We start from the raw sequence: 19,302 nt of genomic DNA on the forward strand, positions 1-19,302 counted from the left end.
GTATCTTACTTGTTCCCTTTCAGTCCGTCACTATGACGTCACATAGTAGTACTTAAAGGAACACGCCCACATTTTGGGAATTTAGCTTCTTCACCGTATCCCCCAGAGTTAGATAAGTCCATGCATACCTTTCTCCTCTCTGTGCGTGCTGTAACTCTGTCTGACGCAGCCCCAGCTAGTTTAGCTTAGCACAAAGACTGTAAGTGAATGGCTCCAGCTAGCATACTGCTCCCTATAAGTGACAAAATAACGCTAACATTTTCCTATTTATATGTTTTGATTTGTATAGTCACACCGTGTACAAATAACAAGGTCATATAAGACACAGCATTTTTTTAACCGTATACATACTGGGAACTATATTCTCAGATGGCGAAGCACTGCTACATGGTTTATACTGTATTTATACGGTTAAAAGATGGCTGTGTCTCTTATTACCTTGTTATTTGTACACGGTGTGACTTTACAAATCACAATATAAATATTTATGCTCTTCGCGAAAGCCCCCCGGGTGGATTCCCCTTAGGAAGGACCTTCTGTCTCAGGGAGGGAGCACAATATGGTGTGGAAGTGGAAGTGGCTTACCCCAGGAGGTAGCTAACGCAATCACTTCAGCCCAAGCACAGTCTATGAGACATGCTTATGCACTAAACTTCTTCATGGGGTAGTGTTCTGAGGACCCCTGAAAATGTCCAATCAGTGTCGTGCAGTGGTTGGCTCTATACTCGCATTGGACCTGTCCATGGTGCTGAAATCTATCCAGGGAGCTCCCTTTGAGCCTTTGCTGTCAGTGAGTGTCAAGTTTCTTTAAATCAAAACTGATTCTGACTGTATTGGCCCTAGTATTTTTGTTTGATGATTCGTGCCTACAGTTCTGGCCCGCTGACTCCAGTGTTACACTGAGACCCTTATCCGACTACGTGCCCAAGGTTCCCACCACTTCTTTCAGAGATCAGGTGGTAAGCCTGCAAGCGCTGCCCCCAGAGGAGACAGAGCCAGCCTTAGCTTTGTTGTGTCCTGTACGCACTTTGCGACTGTATGTGGACCGGACACGAAGCTTCAGGACCTCTGACCAGCTCTTTGTCTGTTATGGAGGTCAGCAGAAGGGAAAAGCTGTCTCCAAGGAGAGGATGTCACACTGGATAGTGGACACTATTGTCCTTGCCTATTAGAAGCAGGGCGTGCCGTGCCCATTTAAACTAAGGGTGCACTCTACGAATAGCATAGCGTCCTCTTGGGCATTGGCTCGCGGCTTCTCGCTTACAGACATTTGTAGAGCTGCAGGCTGGGCGACACCTAACATGTTTACTAGATTCTATAGTGTTTTTGTTGAGCAGGTTTCCTCCTGGGTTTTCACCTCAAACTGGTCGAAACACTGAGAGCCCCGGCTTGTGTGACGGCTTGCAGTGCCATTATGGTGCTATATTAGTGTCATAAATGTTTTTTTTTTTATAATTTAGTACTGCCTCCAATGTAGCAGAGCATCTACTGCCAGCCTTTCATCAGCTGAATTTTTGAAAACCTCTGTTAAGGCTTGGTGTCCATATGAGTGACCCATAAGTGCGATCCCATCTGTGTAATGTCCGTGGATGTGGCGATAAACCGGTATGATAGTAATTACCGGTATTGTGTCACGCCATGATATGGATTTTGCAAAACCGTTGATACCGGCGTTACATATTTTAAATTCTATTTTTGCACTTATCAAGGTTCCCGTGAGGTGTTAAAAAAACTAACCTTCAGAAAGTTATATCTAAGGCCTTAAAACGCCCAGATCTTCATCCTAGGACTTAAATGTAACTTTCTGAATGTTATTTTTTAAGACCCCGTGGGAGTTTACCCAAGTCTTAAAAGTCATACCTCCGTTCCCTAGATGTGCTGTCCACAGAAACACAAAACGAAAAGCTCCGATCACACTTCAATCCATTTTAATCATCATTTTTGTTTTAAGAGGATGCATCTTCTAGTGCACGCAAATCCTGCCAAAGGCTATTTCATGTGTTGTGATCTGTATACAGCAAGTTTGGCGAGAAACAAGCCCGTGGCTTACCTAAGCATTACCAGGTTTTAAAACATAAGAGGACCCAGAAGCGAACAAAATCAACACTGCTTTATTGAAAATCAACTTAAACAGTCAGGCTGTCGAGTCCCAAGGCACCAACAGCGCGTCAACAGTGTTATACATTTAGGAGGTTTTTTTTACCTCACTGCTTCAAAGGCGTTTAACGGTGTTACTCGCTTTTCACTCAGATCTGCTCTCTACTGCTCCCTGTCCAGATAACAGCAGCGATTGGAGGACGGAAAGCAAGAAATTATTGTAATAAACCATAATTTGCCAAAATGTGGAATTTATCTTCTTTTAGGAACCATTCCTTTTTTGATAGCGCAAATGGTCGAGGAGTTACGGTTAAATGAATAGCGCTTTCAGAGTCCTTTAGGGGATAACGTAAGCAACATAGCAAACACATTAAAAACAGCCTTTAATGGTAAATTTCGTTTTCTTAATGCAGATTTATTAATTAGAGAGGCTATTAAATAAATACATAGTGCATATTTACGCATAAAAACGTATGAGTGGAGTGTTTTTGGCACTGTGAATCTGCTGGTTGATTAAATTAAATGCAATAAATACATTTATTAATATAACTAACTTGTATTAATAAACTGCATTTATTAATGCGTTCAGGGATTAATCATATTTTAAAGCGAGATGGCATCTCCCATCAGATGTTCATATTAACAACAAAAAGAACATCTTGTTCTTTGTATATTTATAAATCAAACAGACACAAGATATACACAGCACACAGTTTTAAAGTTGTTGGATGTAGCGTAAAACATTGTAATAAGGCACAAAGCCTACCAGCAAATGACCATACTAATTTCCATACTTTCAAACTTCCCATATTAGTGACAATATGCATAAGAAGATGAGTCTCTAAGGGATGTGGCTCTGCAGCGTTCCCAGCTAGCACCCATGTGGGAACGCTTCGCAGTGTTATCTAAAGTTACTCTAAGTGGGTTGAGGAACAAGAAGTGACTGACCTGTTCCGCCTACTCTAAAAACAAGGGGCAGAAGGTTTATGCAGGGCGCTGGATAGGGGCAGCACCCATGAAGTTTTGTAAGGGATTTCCAATACGTGGGTCACAACATGACGTCGTGTGACCAACTGAAAGGGAACGTCTCGGTTACGTATGTAACCCTCATTCCCTTAAGGAAGGGAACAGAGACGTTTCGTCCCATCGATATGGTTTGCTGTACCGTTGCTGAGTTGTCCGGGAACTAGATGCTCGAGTTTCTCAGTGAAAAAAGCTGATTAATGCCTTGCACCTGACTCTCATTTATACCCGTGGAGCAGTGCCAGCATATGTAAATAGCATGCCAACATTCATCAGCTCTTTGTATGTTTCTTGAAGCTGTCTCTCTAGTAAGTTCCTAATACGGTGGTCATGACGTGACGTCTCAGTTCCTTTCCTTCAGGGAACGAGGGGTACATACGTAACAAGGCATTTTTTTATCACCACCTTCATCATCATTGTCTTTTTTACATAGGATGATGAATGACGATGATGTGTAAGTAGCACCTATCATAATTTCAGAAAATATCAGAATGGGATGAATTTCTGTTTGGCATATTGTGCATTTTCTTATCACATCACTGTTGTTTTTAAGTCTTGGTTAATTGGAGTTTTTGTCTGGTTTTCAATATTTTTGTTTTAAAACCACAGCAGGCGGTGTCTTTATATTTTTGAATGTACACAAACAAACAGGCAAATGTCTACTAAAGTATAAAAATAGGATTTAAGAGGTACAAACAGTGGTTGATATCCAGAGTAGTGATTATTCAAAACAATTGCAGGATCATAACTAATAAAAATACAGTCATAATTTGACAACCATAAAATATGTACTGAGGAGTAAATGCATAAATTTCTAAATGTTTAAAAAACTTGACAATAATAAAAATGTTGTTAAGTTATTTTTATACAGTCATTTAGTTCATCAAACTTAGTTTTGTAATATCAGTAATACAGTTCTGTAATACAACTTTTATGTTCCTGCTGCTCGACAGAACTTGTTATCTATAACTGAGCACTCGTGAACAAACACACTTATTTACTTTTAAACTATTTTTTATTTCGGGACTTTGAAAATGTGCAAAGATTTGTGTTGATTTTGCTGATTTAAAAGTTTAAACCTGGTAAAATTGTGGCTTCATTGATGTCAGATGAGGTGATGATCATCTATGAAACATGCAGATTTATGCATCCATGCACACAAACATTCAGTGTCAGTTTCCCGGACAGGGATTAGACTAGTCCTAGACTAAAATAAATGTAAGAGCTGTCTACACTGAAAACAACTTACACTGACATGTCTTTAAATACATCAGTGTCCTTTGTTTTGCCTCAAAATGCGCACAAGTAATGTTTTTAGTAAGACATGTTTGTTAAAACTAGTTATATTTCCTAATTAAACTAAGGCCTAATCCTGGTTTAAGCTTATCCCTGTCCGGGAAACCACCCCTCAGTGTTTAACAACTAGATCTTTATCTGATTTCAAAATGTAAAGCATAGCCACACATTATCAAATAGTATTCACTGCTGTGGATTATATTCAACAACATCACCTCAAACTAAACAACATTTTATTAACATTTTTAAATGATTCATGTGGTAAGGAGGTGTTTGAGTTTTTTAAGTTTCATTTAATCATCACTGATTTAAAGCATTACTTTAAAAAAGACAAAAAAATGATTAAAATGATAACTGATCCAGACCTTTGTAAGATGTACATTTGAAGAGTTTGGTTCCAAAATGCAATAAACACAATTTTTGAAGAAAAAAAATGAGTTACTGCCAACATCAGTATTATATCAGGTCAGTATTTAAAAGTAAATTCTTAATTTTACGCAAAATCCAATATCCGCTGTGTTATTCTGTCATCTTTTCTCCCTTTTTTCCCAAAACGCAATAAACGCCACTCCTCCTTTTCTACAGAATGCAATAAATCCGCTCCACATATTTGTAATCCATTCCACGCAATGTAAACAAATAATGGCGGCACTTTGAGTACACAGAGTCTTAGTTCTCCTCATCTACTTTGTACTTCGTGATCAACAAACAAACAAAACAAAATAATACTTTAATAGCATTGATAAACCTGTGGTGGCTTTCTGTGACGGGAAAGAAACGTAAGCCATCAACATCTAATAATTTACGTGAGAGGCACTCGGGAGACGGCCGCTTGTTCTCCCGACAGCATCTAGCTTCTCTCGTGCTAACACATTGACCCCAGGGGATCTTATGAAAAACTTTCCATAATTTTACTCAAAGTTAACGAGAATCACAGCTGATCGATGTGAAAAATGTTAAGCGATGATGTCAAGTATAACGGCACAGCAATGACAATGTTCCTAATATGACAAAGTAAGTGTTTTCATTAATGCCATTAATGTTTATTTTTTTAATCAGTGTGTACAACTGTTCAACTAAATGAATATAAAATGGCAAAAATTAATGCACATTTATACATTGATTAAATAGATTTATAGAATTTTGAAAAAAAAACGTCATGGATTTATTGCATTTTGTGGAAATTTTTTTTTGTTTTTATAATAAATCTTTGAAAATCTATGAAATGGATTCGAAATTTTTTATTTTTTAATGTTTTTATAACCTAAAGATGCTATGTGAAAGTTTGTAACAGAAAATAGTGGTTTCCTTGTTAGTTTCTTCGTTTTTTTACCGAAATTTGTCAAAATGGATTTATTGCGTTTTGGAACCAAACTCTTCATTTCTAAAATCCTAAGTTAAATTGCCATGTTTTTATTCTTCTTAACAGTATATTTTTTTATTCTCAAAAATGAAGATGTTGACAGTATTGTAAATGAAAAAAGAACATTTCTGGTTTTAACATTATTTTTTAATCAGACATTTTTTAGCTATATGCAGAGTAACCCACATTTGGTTATTGACTATCAAAAATGAGTACAGTTTTACAATTTGAAGCCACATTTAGATCCCAATATCTCTGGCATTGTATAACATAGGACCTTAAAAATAATTAAATCTGGTTAGGAATCAGAATCTAAAACAAGAAGGTATCTTGAGTTACAGGCATGCAAACAGGGAAAACATGGGTGGTTCATGAAGTAATGACTTAATCTAGCAACATTTAGCGTAATCGCTGCAGTAAGATGAAAATAATTAAACTTTTCAGAATGCAGCATCAAAAGCACGTTGGAAAGAAGGAAGAAAGTGACACAGTCGCGTTTTCCGCATGGTTTTAGATGCGATATCGCATTTAATATTATAGGTTTTTTTCAACATATTAGTATTAGTATTAGTATTTCTTTCTCCAAAAAAAAATCATCAGAACTTTGAGCCAGAGACATCTGGTTGAATTGATATGAAATGGGCCATGTCTGTTCATTGTAATTGTTCCTAACACATGGACCTGTAAGCAAAACAATGAAATTGTATGAATCATAAATATACTTTTATTTCATGTACTGTGGATTTAAACAGTTTTTTCCTAATGTTGTGTTGTGTAAACATACTTTCCATTCAGGCTTGTCTTTAGTTGGACTTTCTGAGGGATGTTTTTCCAGGTCAGTGTGAAATTTGAGAGTCCTTTAGAAGTCAAAGCGGTCTTCAGCTAAAATAAAAACGTTATTGTTAAAATATATGCACGCTATACTGAATTTATTAATAATGAATTAGTGTTTTCTTGTAGCTGTAACATGTATGTGACTCCACCAGCAACCATTGGAGCAACCAATCCCATTAGATTTAAAATTTAAATAAAAGCTTTTACTGAGCTTATAGTCCTGAGCTTATAGCGACAGTGACCATTGGTGACTGACTGGGGCATATCCCCTCAAGCTACAAAGTTGAGAAAAGTTTAACTTTATGCAAATAATGAGCGACTTTTAGGAGCGACTACCAATGACAGCAAAGCAGTATAGTTCACATCATCTGTTTCTTGTCATTACTGGAGAGGATGGTACTGATTGTTTATGACAACCAGATTTAGAAACGCCTAACAACCTCATTGAAAGAGACACACAGCGAGAAAGTTGCTGGTGGTCTTAAATGGGGCTGTACGCAAGAGAAAGTAAAGGTACGCTTGAAATCCTAAAATATAAAAGTGTGGCGAGCACTAGTTTAGCGACTTACATCGTGTGTTGCTCTTTCACCACTGCTAACAACCGAAGCATCCAATAACAATAACTCTTTGATTTGATTGGCCATCGCATTATTATTATTTTGAATTTATCGGCTGATTGAGGCTGACCAAAAGCTGTGTTCCAATCATAGACTGTAAAAAATATAGACGTCATGACGTCGCCCGTAAGTTTGTGAAGAGCTTTTTTGAAGCCAATAGTAGGCAGTGCCTGCCGTCACCATCTTGGCCGCACGTCACTCGCAAATAACCGAAAATAGGTAAATAGGAAGGACGTGGGTGAAGCTAATTTTGCTTCCTAGCTCGATTCTCGAAACCACGCCCGCCTAGCTCGATTCTAGTGACAGTAGTGGAAGTTCACCCCTCACTAAAGTGGCCACACCCTTAATTATGCTGAGGGCTATTTCATAAAACTCGCTTGGAAAAGCGAGGATTAAAGTTACAAACTCGACTTGAATTAACCTAACAAATGAGGCGAGGCTAAAGCGGTTTCAAAAAAGGTCAATGAAGTTTACGCAATGCAACTAATTTGATCCAAATTTCCCTAGTCAAGATAATTGCGCGTGCACGCTATTCTTGAGCAGCCCTAGAGGTCGAGCGTGGATCAAATCGATCAAAGTTAAAAAGAAAGCGGTAATTTGGGATAAAAATGTATGAAAAATTTACTACTGACTGAAAATTATAATACTGCTGCAATAAATAAACCCATAAAATAGCTGGAAAGTCCTTATGGATTAAATCCTTTTATGCAGCAACTAAATTAAAATCTATTGTCATATTTTAAAAAGATCACATGAAAGCCTGAAATACCGTCAAAAATGATAGCCTAGTGGTCAGTGCTCTCAACAGCGCATTCAGGGATCCGGGTTCAATAACCGTCAATGCTTTTTCTGTAGTTTTTTTATATACTGTACTTTTTAAATATAACACAGATCTTAACTTTTAAAAGACAATATGTAGGTTACTAAGTAACCTATATAATAAATATTTAGAAGATGAATGATTTTAATACAATTAACTATAAATGTAACTTAAACTTAAAGTTTTTTATTTGGGGGTACATTTCAAAAGCAGCAACTTGAGTGGACAAAAAAGTAACAGGTGAAAACTAGATAGAAAAGTTTGAAGACAAACTTTATGTTGGCTTGACAAAGCCTAGCCTGAACGTTTAAAACAGATTGAGAGAAATTTAAAACAAGTTTAGTTTAGTATTATAACTTTCCGTAAACATGATACCAAAAGTTACCATGTTAGCATGTTTAGCACTAAGTTAGCATGATGCTAACATGAATTAGCATGAAGCTTGCATGATGCTAACATGAATTAGCATGAAACTAGCATGATGCTAACATGAATTAGCGTGAAGCTAACATGAATTAGCATGAAGCTAACATGATGCTAACATGAATTAGCATGAAGCTAGCATGATGCTAACATGAATTAGCATGAAGCTAGCATGATGCTAACATGAATTAGCATGAAGCTAGCATGATGCTAACATGAATTAGCATGAAGCTAGCATGATGCTAACATGAATTAGCATGAAGCTAGCATGATGCTAACATGAATTAGCATGAAGCTAACATGATGCTAACATGAATTAGCATGAATCTAGCATGATGCTAACATGAATTAGCATGAAGCTAGCATGATGTTAACATGAATTAGCATGAAGCTAGCATGATGCTAACATGAATTAACATGAAGCTAGCATGATGCCAACATGAATTAGCATGAAGCTAGCATGATGCTAACATGAATAAGCATGAAGCTAGCATGATGCTAACATGAATAAGCATGAAGCTAACATGATGCTAACATGAATTAGCATGAAGCTAGCATGATGCTTACATGAATTATCATGAAGCTAGCATGATGTTAACATGAATTAGCATGAAGCTAGCATGATGCTAACATGAATTAGCATGAAGCTAGCATGACGCTAGCATGATTAGCAGGAAGCTAGCATGATGCTAGCATGATTAGCACGAAGCTAACATGAATTAGCATGAAGCTAGCACGACGCTAACATGAATTAGCATGAAGCTAGCACGACGCTAACATGAATTAGCATGAAGCTAGCACGACGTTACATGAATTAGCATGAAGCTAGCACGACGGTAACATGAATTAGCATGAAGCTAGCACAATGCTAACATGAATTAGCATGAAGCTAGCACAATGCTAACATGAATTAGCATGAAGCTAGCACGATGCTAACATGAATTAGCATGAAGCTAGCACGATGCTAACATGAATTAGCATGAAGCTAGCACGATGCTAACATGAATTAGCATGAAGCTAGCACAAAGCTAACATGAATTAGCATGAAGCTAGCACGATGCTAACATGAATTAGCATGAAGCTAGCACGATGCTAACATGAATTAGCATGAAGCTAGCACGATGCTAACATGAATTAGCATGAAGCTAGCACGATGCTAACATGAATTAGCATGAAGCTAGCACGATGCTAACATGAATTAGCATGAAGCTAGCACGATGCTAACATGAATTAGCATGAAGCTAGCACGAAGCTAACATGAATTAGCATGAAGCTAGCACGATGCTAACATGAATTAGCATGAAGTTAGCATGATGCTAACATGAATTAGTATGAAGCTAGCATGATGCTAACATGATTAGCATGAAGTTAGCAAGATTTATTATGAAATTAGCATAAAGCTAGCACGAAACTAGCATGAAGTTAGTATGACTTAGCATGGAGCTAGCATAAGGCTAACATGACCAAAAGACCCAACCCCCATGTCTCTATGATGTTCGGATCCAGAGATATAAGGCTTTGTTTATTATGTTGCTAGGGTGCTCATATTTGGTTGCTAGGGGCGTGGCTTAATACCTCAATAAGAATCCTCCGAGACTGATTGGATGCCTGAGTAAAATGAGCCCACCCCCATGTCTCTGTGACACTGTGCTGCAAAGATATCCATCTGGGCATTTTATAATGGCAGTCTATGGGATATGTTGCTAGGGTGCCCAAAAATGGTTGCTAGGGGCGTGGCTTAATAGCTATGGGGCGATCCTGAGAGACTGATTGGATGCCTGACTAAATTGAGCCCACCCCCATGTCTCTACGACACTCTAAAGTGAAGATATTCCATCTGGGACACTTTTATTCCCTTATATGGGCATGTTCCCTGCCCCATTATAAGTCAATGGGGAAATTTGGGTGCCCCTTACACCCCAGGGGTGAAACTTACACCCCAATGTGATGTATGTTCTTACAGAGCCTGCCAGCCTCTTCAAATGTGGTAACCCACAAGTTTCTACAAATTTCTCGCTTGCAGCTATGACCCGTCAAAGTTTGTCGCAATGTTAAGTCAATGGAAAATTTGGGGTGTTTGAGCGCCCCGTTTAGGAATTCGGTAGGTCCCATCAGTTAGAAAAGTCATAGCAACAATCTACGTACCAGTCTTAAAAGTTTTGTAAAGTTTTGTGGGTGTAGCTTGAAAGCTCTAGGAGGAGTTACTGTGAGAAAAAGTTTGTACCAGAAGAATAATAATAACTAGATAGGTACATTTCCTGAAGAAAATGTGAGTGGTGCTTGCCGTGGCAAATTTCAGGGGACAATTTATGATTATACTCCAAGCCAAAAGAAAAACGGTCCAACCCCCGTGTCTCTACGATGTTCTGAAGCAGAGATATAAGGCTTTGTTTACTCTGTTGCTAGGGTACTGTATTTGGTTGCTAGGGGAAAAAATGGCATCCACTAGTGATTACCCTCCGAGTCACGAGTCAAACGGTCCAACCCCCATGTCTTTACGATGTTCTGATGCGGAGTTATAAGGCTTTGTTTACTCTGTTGCTAGGGTACTGTATTTGGTTGCTAGGGGCGTGGCTTGGGAGTGGCCAATGATGTGCCTAGTGATTACACTCCGAGTCACAAGTAAAACGGTCCAACCCCCGTGTCTCTACGATGTTCTGATGTGGAGATATAAGGCTTTGTTTACTCTGTTGCTAGGGTACTGTATTTGGTTGCTAGGGGCGTGGCTTGGGAGTGGCCAATGATGTGCCTAGTGATTACACTCCGAGTCACAAGTAAAACGGTTCAACCCCCGTGTCTCTACGATGTTCTGATGCGGAGATATAAGGCTTTGTTTACTCTGTTGCTAGGGTACTGTATTTGGTTGCTAGGGGCGTGGCTTGGGAGTGGCCAATTATGTGCCCAGTGATTACACTCCGAGTCACAAGTAAAACGGTCCAACCCCCGTGTCTCTACGATGTTCTGATGCGGAGATATAAGGCTTTGTTTACTCTGTTGCTAGGGTACTGTATTTGGTTGCTAGGGGCGTGGCTTGGGAGTGGCCAATGATGTGCCCAGTGATTACACTCCGAGTCACAAGTAAAACGGTCCAAACCCCGTGTCTCTACGATGTTCTGATGCGGAGATATAAGGCTTTGTTTATTCGGTTGCTAGGGTGCTCAAATTTGGTTGCTAGGGGCGTGGCTTGGGAGTGGCCAATGATGTGCCCAATTGTTACACCCCTAGTCACAAGTAAAACGGTCCAACCCCCGTGTCTCTACGATGTTCTGATGCCGAGATATAACTGTTTGTATTTTATGTTGCTAGGGTGCTCAAGTGGTTGCTAGGGGCGTGGCTTAGTAAGTCTGTAAGGATCCTGTGAGACTGATTGGATGCCTGAGTAAAATGAGCCCACCCCCATGTCTCTATGACACTGTGGTGCAAAGATATCCATCCGGGCATTTTATAATGGCAGTCTATGGTATAGGTTGCTAGGGTGCCCAAAATGGTTGCTATGGTAACCTTACACCCCATTGTGGGGGACGTCCTGACAGAGTCTAGCACCCTCTTCAAATTTAGTAACCCACATGTTTCTATGAAATCCTGGCTCGGACCTATGACCCGTCAAAACTTTTGCAATGGTAAGTCTATGGGATTTTGCCCCATTGACTTTTCATTGGGGCACTTTTGGGCACCTCTTACACCCCAGGGGTACAACTTACACCCCATTGTGATCCATGTTCTTACAGAGCCTACCACCCTCTTCAAATGTTGTAACCCACATGTTTCTACAAAATCCTCGAGCGGAGCTATGACTCGTCAAAGTTGGGCGCAATGTTAAGTCAATGGGATTTTTTGGGTGGTTTTTCGCCCCCCTTTCGGAAATCCTGCACCCGATCGCTTATAAAAGTCATAGCACACCTCTCCTCAATAAGCCGGTCGATTTGAGCCCTAATTTATGGGTCTACGACAAAGCGTGCGGGACGAGTTACGCGCCGAAAAAGTGTCCAGAAAAAGAAGAATAATAATAATAATAATAATAAGTATGCAAGATAGTAATAGTGATGCTTTGCATAAATGCAAGCACCACTAATAATAATAAGCTTAGATCGAAGAACAGTATGTTGGCTTTGTCAAGCCAACATAATAAAACATAAATATATTGTTCATAATTGTAGTTGATTTAAACATAATCATATGCTAGAAGTGTCTATTCTCATAATGTTAGATGTTGACTGGCAATGAGTAGAGCACTGATATCTATCAGCAGCACAGCTTTACTCCTGAAGATGAACTGTTCTTCAAAGAAAAAAAATGGGGTCACTGAGAGCATGGTGGTTGGACAGCATCTGCATTTCTGAATTTACAGTATACAAGGAATGATTGTGTAAAATGATATATGTTACACATATTCTTGACCAATCATTATTACATGACATGTTAATCAAAACATTTTTGATGGCAAATTATGTGTGCATTATAGAGTCACAAGTTTATCATGTTAAACCCTGGGAGTAGGGATGCTAAACAATTAATCGCGATTAATCGTTAGCAGAATAAAAGTTTTTGTTTACATCACATATGTGTGTAAACTGTGTATAATAAATATGTATATATATATAAATATGAACACATTCATGTATAATTTTAAGAATTTTTTTATATATTAAGTATTTATATATAATATAAATTATACATAAATATACAAATGTATATACACATGTAAACATTTCTAAAACATACATGCATGTGTGTACATTTATTTATACAAATGTATTATACACAGTTCACACACATATATGATGTAAACAAAAACTTTTATTCTGCTAACGATTTATCACGATTAATTGTTTAGCATCCCTACCTGGGAGTATGAGAGATTTTAAACCACTGGTTTATTATCACACTGTTAAAAAATTAGCTGTAGTTATGCAGCTGTGTGCCAGAAACTTATGTAGATTTAAATGCATGTTATTTACTGGCAACAGTTTGTTCAAATTAAATGAACATTAAACATTAACAACTCTATGATTTTACAGCATAAAACTATAAAATAACAGCCTCATGCAAAGCATTTTGGGAACCAGAAATCCTCATCAACCTTTTTCTGTTGTTTACTTCATATTTTGGTTGCCAGAATGCTTTGCATGAGGCTGTTATTTTATAGTTTTATTCTGTAAATAAAAAGACTTGTTAATGTTAAATGTCCATTTAACTTTCTGTTGCCAGTAAATAACATACATTTAAATCTACAGTAAATTACTGGCAAACAACTGACAGTAATACTGTCATTTCGAGTTTCATGAATGGTTTCAGGGTTTTCAGGATCAGTTGAAGAGAGGCCTGAGGTATAAGCACATTTTATACTGTAAGTCTACAGTACAAGCCTACTTGTGTGGTGAACAATTATTGTCTGCAGGACACTAACAGTCTTCTCCGGGATGACAGGTAAAAAAAAGAAAGTAATATTCAGTTGGTTGTCATATAGAATTTCACCACTAGATGGGAGTAGATCTTACACAGTGGAGCTTTAAGAGTTTGGTTCCAAAACGAGCCCTGGATTAAGCGAGTATCTTACAAACGCAAGCGTCTCGTTTTATCATAAACCCTTAAGAAGCATCTGTAGCAGGCACGCATTTTAACATGATGCGCGATGCATATAGGAGGAGAGAAGGAGATTTAGGCTACCTTATTTTCAAACAAATCGAGCTAGTAAGTCTTTTATACCAACTAGCATTGTATTGATGAATAAGGAGGGGTACCTGGAGGACAGCACTTTACAATAGCACCATGTACTTTCTCCCTTGTGGGACTATCATGGTATGCAAAACTGCACTTTGTCCTAGTTATGTAGTGGGGGTCTTTTGTCCTGATGTTTTGTACATGAGTGAGGGGTTGTTGGGGCGAGGGGAACTCTTTTGTATATTTTGTTTTGTGTTTGTTCTGTTATTTGTCTAATTGTCATTATGTATAGATGTATCAGGCATGCTTTATGGTGCAGAACAAGTTTCCAAAAGGATAAATAAATAAATAAATCTCAAATCTCATCTCAATCTCATATAGAACACATGATCCACAGAACACATATTTTGACATGACAATCCACACATGATGATGTTTTCACGAGTTTCGCATTCACGAGTTGCCACTGGATTCAGGCAGAGCTCAGTTAATCAATCAGAGCTCAGTGAATTAATCAGATAATCATTTAGATTACACATAAGCTACAAATAATATTTAATAAGTATCAATTACAGCACATGAACAGGACAGTATGTCTTCATTTCATGACACTTAAGCTAACCTTAGGGGAAATAGAAATGCACTTTAATTTTAATTTCATAAGGACTTTACAAGCAGCTAAAAGATGGTTAAAAGCACTTTCTAACCTCCTTAAGAACGTTGTTCCTCTCTGTTGGATCTGACATATCGAGAATGGAGGTAAAGTTCATCTTCATAAAACTTTTTTGGACTGGAAAACACAAACACACAGACAAATTGGGTTATTGTACAGTTTCCAAGAGGATCTAATTCACTTATCAACTTTCTGTGCAGTAGATAAAACTGTAATACAAATCTTTACGTCTTAGATCATGATAATAAATACCTGAATGAATCAAACATAACCTTTTTACACTAGCCTGGTATCCATTACAGATTTTTTTTTAAACATTTGCAATATTTTCTAAATGTCAATAAAAAACTATTGCAAAATAACATAGTTTCCATTAACCAAAGTTATTATTATTAATGTCATTGATATTTATCTTAATCACTGTACAAGTGTCCTTTGTATATCATTATTGCAAATGTCGAAAAAGATTTAAAATAATTGAATGAGATTTATTGTCACCCAAGGGTCAAGACCTCAACTAAAGCAAGCACTGATCACCATAAAGGTGACTTCAAACTAGTGTTGGGTGATATGTCCCATTTTGAGATGGTTCTATCGTCAGCCTGTGAGATTGCGATACATGATAGTATCGGGGGGCGGGGCAGTAGTTTACTCATTTATTAATTTGTCTATTTTTGACTCATTTATGACAAGTCACTTGATTGGTGGACAAAAAAGAAGCAAGGGCAACTTGTCATGACTGCAACTTTCTGAAAACTGATGCCATTAATCAGAGCGTGTCATTAAAGCCCAGCCGCTTTGAAATTTCCTGCGTGCCAGGGAACTGGAACAACACATTTGCTGATTTTAACCCTCTGTGCGCTAACAACCTCTCCAGTGCAAGAAAATGTCAGAGCCACGGGTATTACAAGCTCATGTGCAAGGAAGAGTCAGAATCATGCGCATTACAAGTTTAGGTGCTAGAAGGAGTCCATGCCACACCCATTAAGGTTCGAGCAAGAGTGCAAGATGCACGCATTAAGTCAAGGTGCATGTGAGAAGGAATCTGTGCGTGTTACAAGCTCTCTCACGCAAAGTGAAGCCCACAAACCCTCTCATGCGAGGAAAAGCATGCAAGGCGCATGTTAATGTAAAACTATGATGATGATTTAGACAACGCGGGTTTGCTCATCACATACATTTTTATTTTTGATTTGACCTTTATTTAATCAGGAAAATCTCTCTGAGATTCAAAATCTCTTTCACAGGAGAGTCCTGACCATGAATGCGCAGCAGCACAAAAACGCTTTTAAATATGAAAGACTAAAGGATTGAAATGTAAAAGATTATTATTGAGTCTCTTGGACATAAATGAGGACTGATTATGAGACGTTAGAAAGCGCAAATAGCTGTTTCACCTGTAGCCTGGTAAGTAAATAAATGCTTTGCTTTAAACAAATGCATATATTTTTAAATGTTTTTAAATGCTATCTTACGGATTTATTGTACATGATGACTCTGTACTTGTGGATATGGTAAAATGAGAAACATTTTAAGTAATGCTTTGTAAAAAATCCCATATGTTGCTGTTCTAGTGCTGAAACGCTTCGGCTTTCTGCACGTTTGTAAATCCTTTATCTCGTGTTTGTATTTTTAGAGTACAAACCTTTTCTTGCATGTTTGCAAATTATTTACATTGATTATGAAGGATATCAATAGATTAAGGACAGCAATTCAAAGCCTGCTATTTGTACTTCTATGACTAAGTAAAAGAAAAAGGCTTTTAAAGGTTTTAATTAAAAAAATGAAAATTTCCAAAAAAATGAAAACAACCCAATTATTTAACATTATTCTTAAACTGGTGGTCTTCTTCCTCCGCTTAGTTTTTCAGTTTACAAGGTCCGTTATCTAAATAGGGATTACGCACAGCGCCAACGCAGCTGGCTTTTAAAGGGATTGAGAGATAAGACTCTCATTGGTTTATTGCACGTTACGTCCAAAACACAACCATTACTCATTTGGAAAATATGTACAACCCATTTAGACCGCGCGCCGTGCGATTTAGATGATGCGCTTAGATCGTTAAAAGAGGGCCCCAAGTTTGGTTTAGTTTGGGTTGGGTCAGCTTACTTTTGGGAGCTTTTCCATTGTGTGAAGTATGTGGTACCCGATCCTTTTTTTTAGTACCACCTCGGTTGGGGTTCCAAGTGATCCAAGCGGACCCAAACTTGACGCGAAAACACCATAGATCACTTATTGGTCTGAGAGAATCGTCACTACCAGCCTCATCGCTATAATGTAAAGATTAGCTTTACCAGCTTGCGCTGTCTCGATCAAACATCTGTCCTCTGCTATAAGTTCCTAAACTCCCTTTTAGCGATGAAAAACATCCACAGGCTGAGAACCAGGAACACCATACCACTTTTTTGTAGTGGTACTGATAAACACGATGTGCAAACATCTTTGTGGTGGTCAATTTTGATTTTGTGGCGGACTGAGAAATAAATGAATGTATGGGGATGTTTACTGTAGCATTCCAACAACGCTCTCACTTGTATGATACAGCAGCAGGCAGCGCAAATATAACAACACGCCTATAATCCCTCCCACTGCGAAGTGATACTAAACTCGATGGAAAAGCTTACCAAGCCAAATGATTTCATCATTCATATGTCCAAAGAGTCTTTCGTGTTGTCAGATTATTGAAAGACAGAACGGCCTTTCCGGTTTTTGCAGGAAAAACTCAAACACTTGAAGGCGTGCGGTTGGCGGAGCTGAAGAGTTACGAGTACACACAGCCTTTGAGTAATAATCTAACAGCTGTGACATTGATGGGAAATCAAACATAAAAACTTTTTTTTTATATAACTATGGCTTACAATCAGATACAGCCTTACACATATGATCCAAAATCGAATATTGAGTCAGTAATTGATCAACAGGAACAACAACAGCAACGATTACAGCAAAACGTCTCTATCTGGCGATTAATCCTTGTTTATTTATCCTCTATTTTAACTAAGAAATGCAACGTAAATCTTGACATGTTTTTCTGCTTTTACCCATTTAAAAGGTGTAAATGTCCTATTGAGGCGGAAAATGTTTGCTATTGCCCAGGTGAAAAAAAAGTAGTATTTAATGTATTAAAAATATACTTAAAATTTAAGTAATATGTTTTTAGTACATTTGTATTCCCAACGTGCTTTTTAAAGTGTATTAAAAATATGTTAAATAGCTTTTAAATGTATTTCAAAAAAGTGTACTACAAGTACGTTGGAAAATAAATATATGCTTAATTACACTTTTTAAAAGTATGCTAAACTCAAGCATACTTTTAATTTATTTCTAAAAAGTGCACTAGAGTTAAGCTGGTAATAAATATATGTTTAATTACACTTTTTAAAAGTATGCTAAACTCAAGCATACTTTTAATGTATTTCTAAAAAGTGCACTAGAGGTATGTTGGTAATAATTATATCTTTAATTACACTTTTAAAAAGTATGCTAAACTCATGCATACTTTTAATGTATTTCTAAAAAGTGCACTAGAGGTACACTGGTAATAAATATATCTTTAATTACACTTTTTATAAGTATGCTAAACTCAAGCATACTTTTAATGTATTTCTAAAAAGTATACTAGAGGTACGTTGGTAATAATTATATCTTTAATTACACTTTAAAAAAGTATGCTAAACTCAAGCATACTTTTAATGTATTTCTATAAAGTGCACTAGAGGTACACTGGTAATAAATATATCTTTAATTACACTTTTTACAAGTATGCTAAACTCAAGCATACTTTTGATGTATTTCTAAAAAGTACACTAGAGGTACGCTGGTAATAATTATATCTTTAATTACACTTTAAAAAAGTATGCTAAACTCAAGCATACTTTTAATGTATTTCTAAAAAGTGCACGAGAGGTATGTTGGTAATAATTATATCTTTAATTACACTTTAAAAAAGTATGCTAAACTCAAGCATACTTTTAATGTATTTCTAAAAAGTGCACGAGAGGTATGTTGGTAATAATTATATCTTTAATTACACTTTAAAAAAGTATGCTAAACTCAAGCATACTTTTAATGTATTTCTAAAAAGTGCACTAGAGGTACACTGGTAATAAATATATTTTTAATTACACTTTTTATAAGTATGCTAAACTCAAGCATACATTTAACGTATTTCTAAAAAGTACACTAGAGGTACGCTGGGAAAAAATATATGTTTAATTACACATTTAAAAAAAAAAGTATGTTAAACACAAGCATACTTTTACAGAAGTTTTTGTGTATTTAGAAAAAAACATATATTTTTTTAAACATGTACATTAATTTTAATAGGCTAACATTGCAATTTCAACATCATATCATTGAACTTGCATTATATATTGATTTTACAAAGTTAATCCACATAAATTTGTTAGTGTTTATATTCAAACAACACACGTGACGGACCTGACTAAACCTCATTGGTTCTTGGGATTCAGTACGTCACATTGGCTTCCTGATT

The 19,302-nt window shown here is 37.1% G+C and overlaps 1 protein-coding gene across 2 annotated transcripts in view; it reads right to left on the reverse strand.

The window, feature by feature from the left end:
- Positions 1–5,745: 5,745 nt before the first annotated feature.
- The window catches only part of LOC135731529 (fucolectin-like), a 34,033-nt gene continuing 20,476 nt past the window's right edge, over positions 5,746–19,302 (reverse strand). For both annotated transcript variants that reach the window (XM_065249580.2, XM_065249579.2), the window contains 3 exons: positions 14,842–14,924; positions 6,564–6,661; positions 5,746–6,460 (listed from right to left, as the gene is read on the reverse strand). In XM_065249580.2, the coding sequence (XP_065105652.2) occupies positions 6,448–6,460; positions 6,564–6,661; positions 14,842–14,924 (194 nt within the window). In that variant the 3' untranslated portion in view covers positions 5,746–6,447. The remainder of the gene's footprint in view (positions 6,461–6,563; positions 6,662–14,841; positions 14,925–19,302) is intronic.

The sequence above is a fragment of the Paramisgurnus dabryanus genome, chromosome 2, assembly GCF_030506205.2.
Source record: "Paramisgurnus dabryanus chromosome 2, PD_genome_1.1, whole genome shotgun sequence".
NCBI lineage: Eukaryota > Metazoa > Chordata > Actinopteri > Cypriniformes > Cobitidae > Paramisgurnus > Paramisgurnus dabryanus.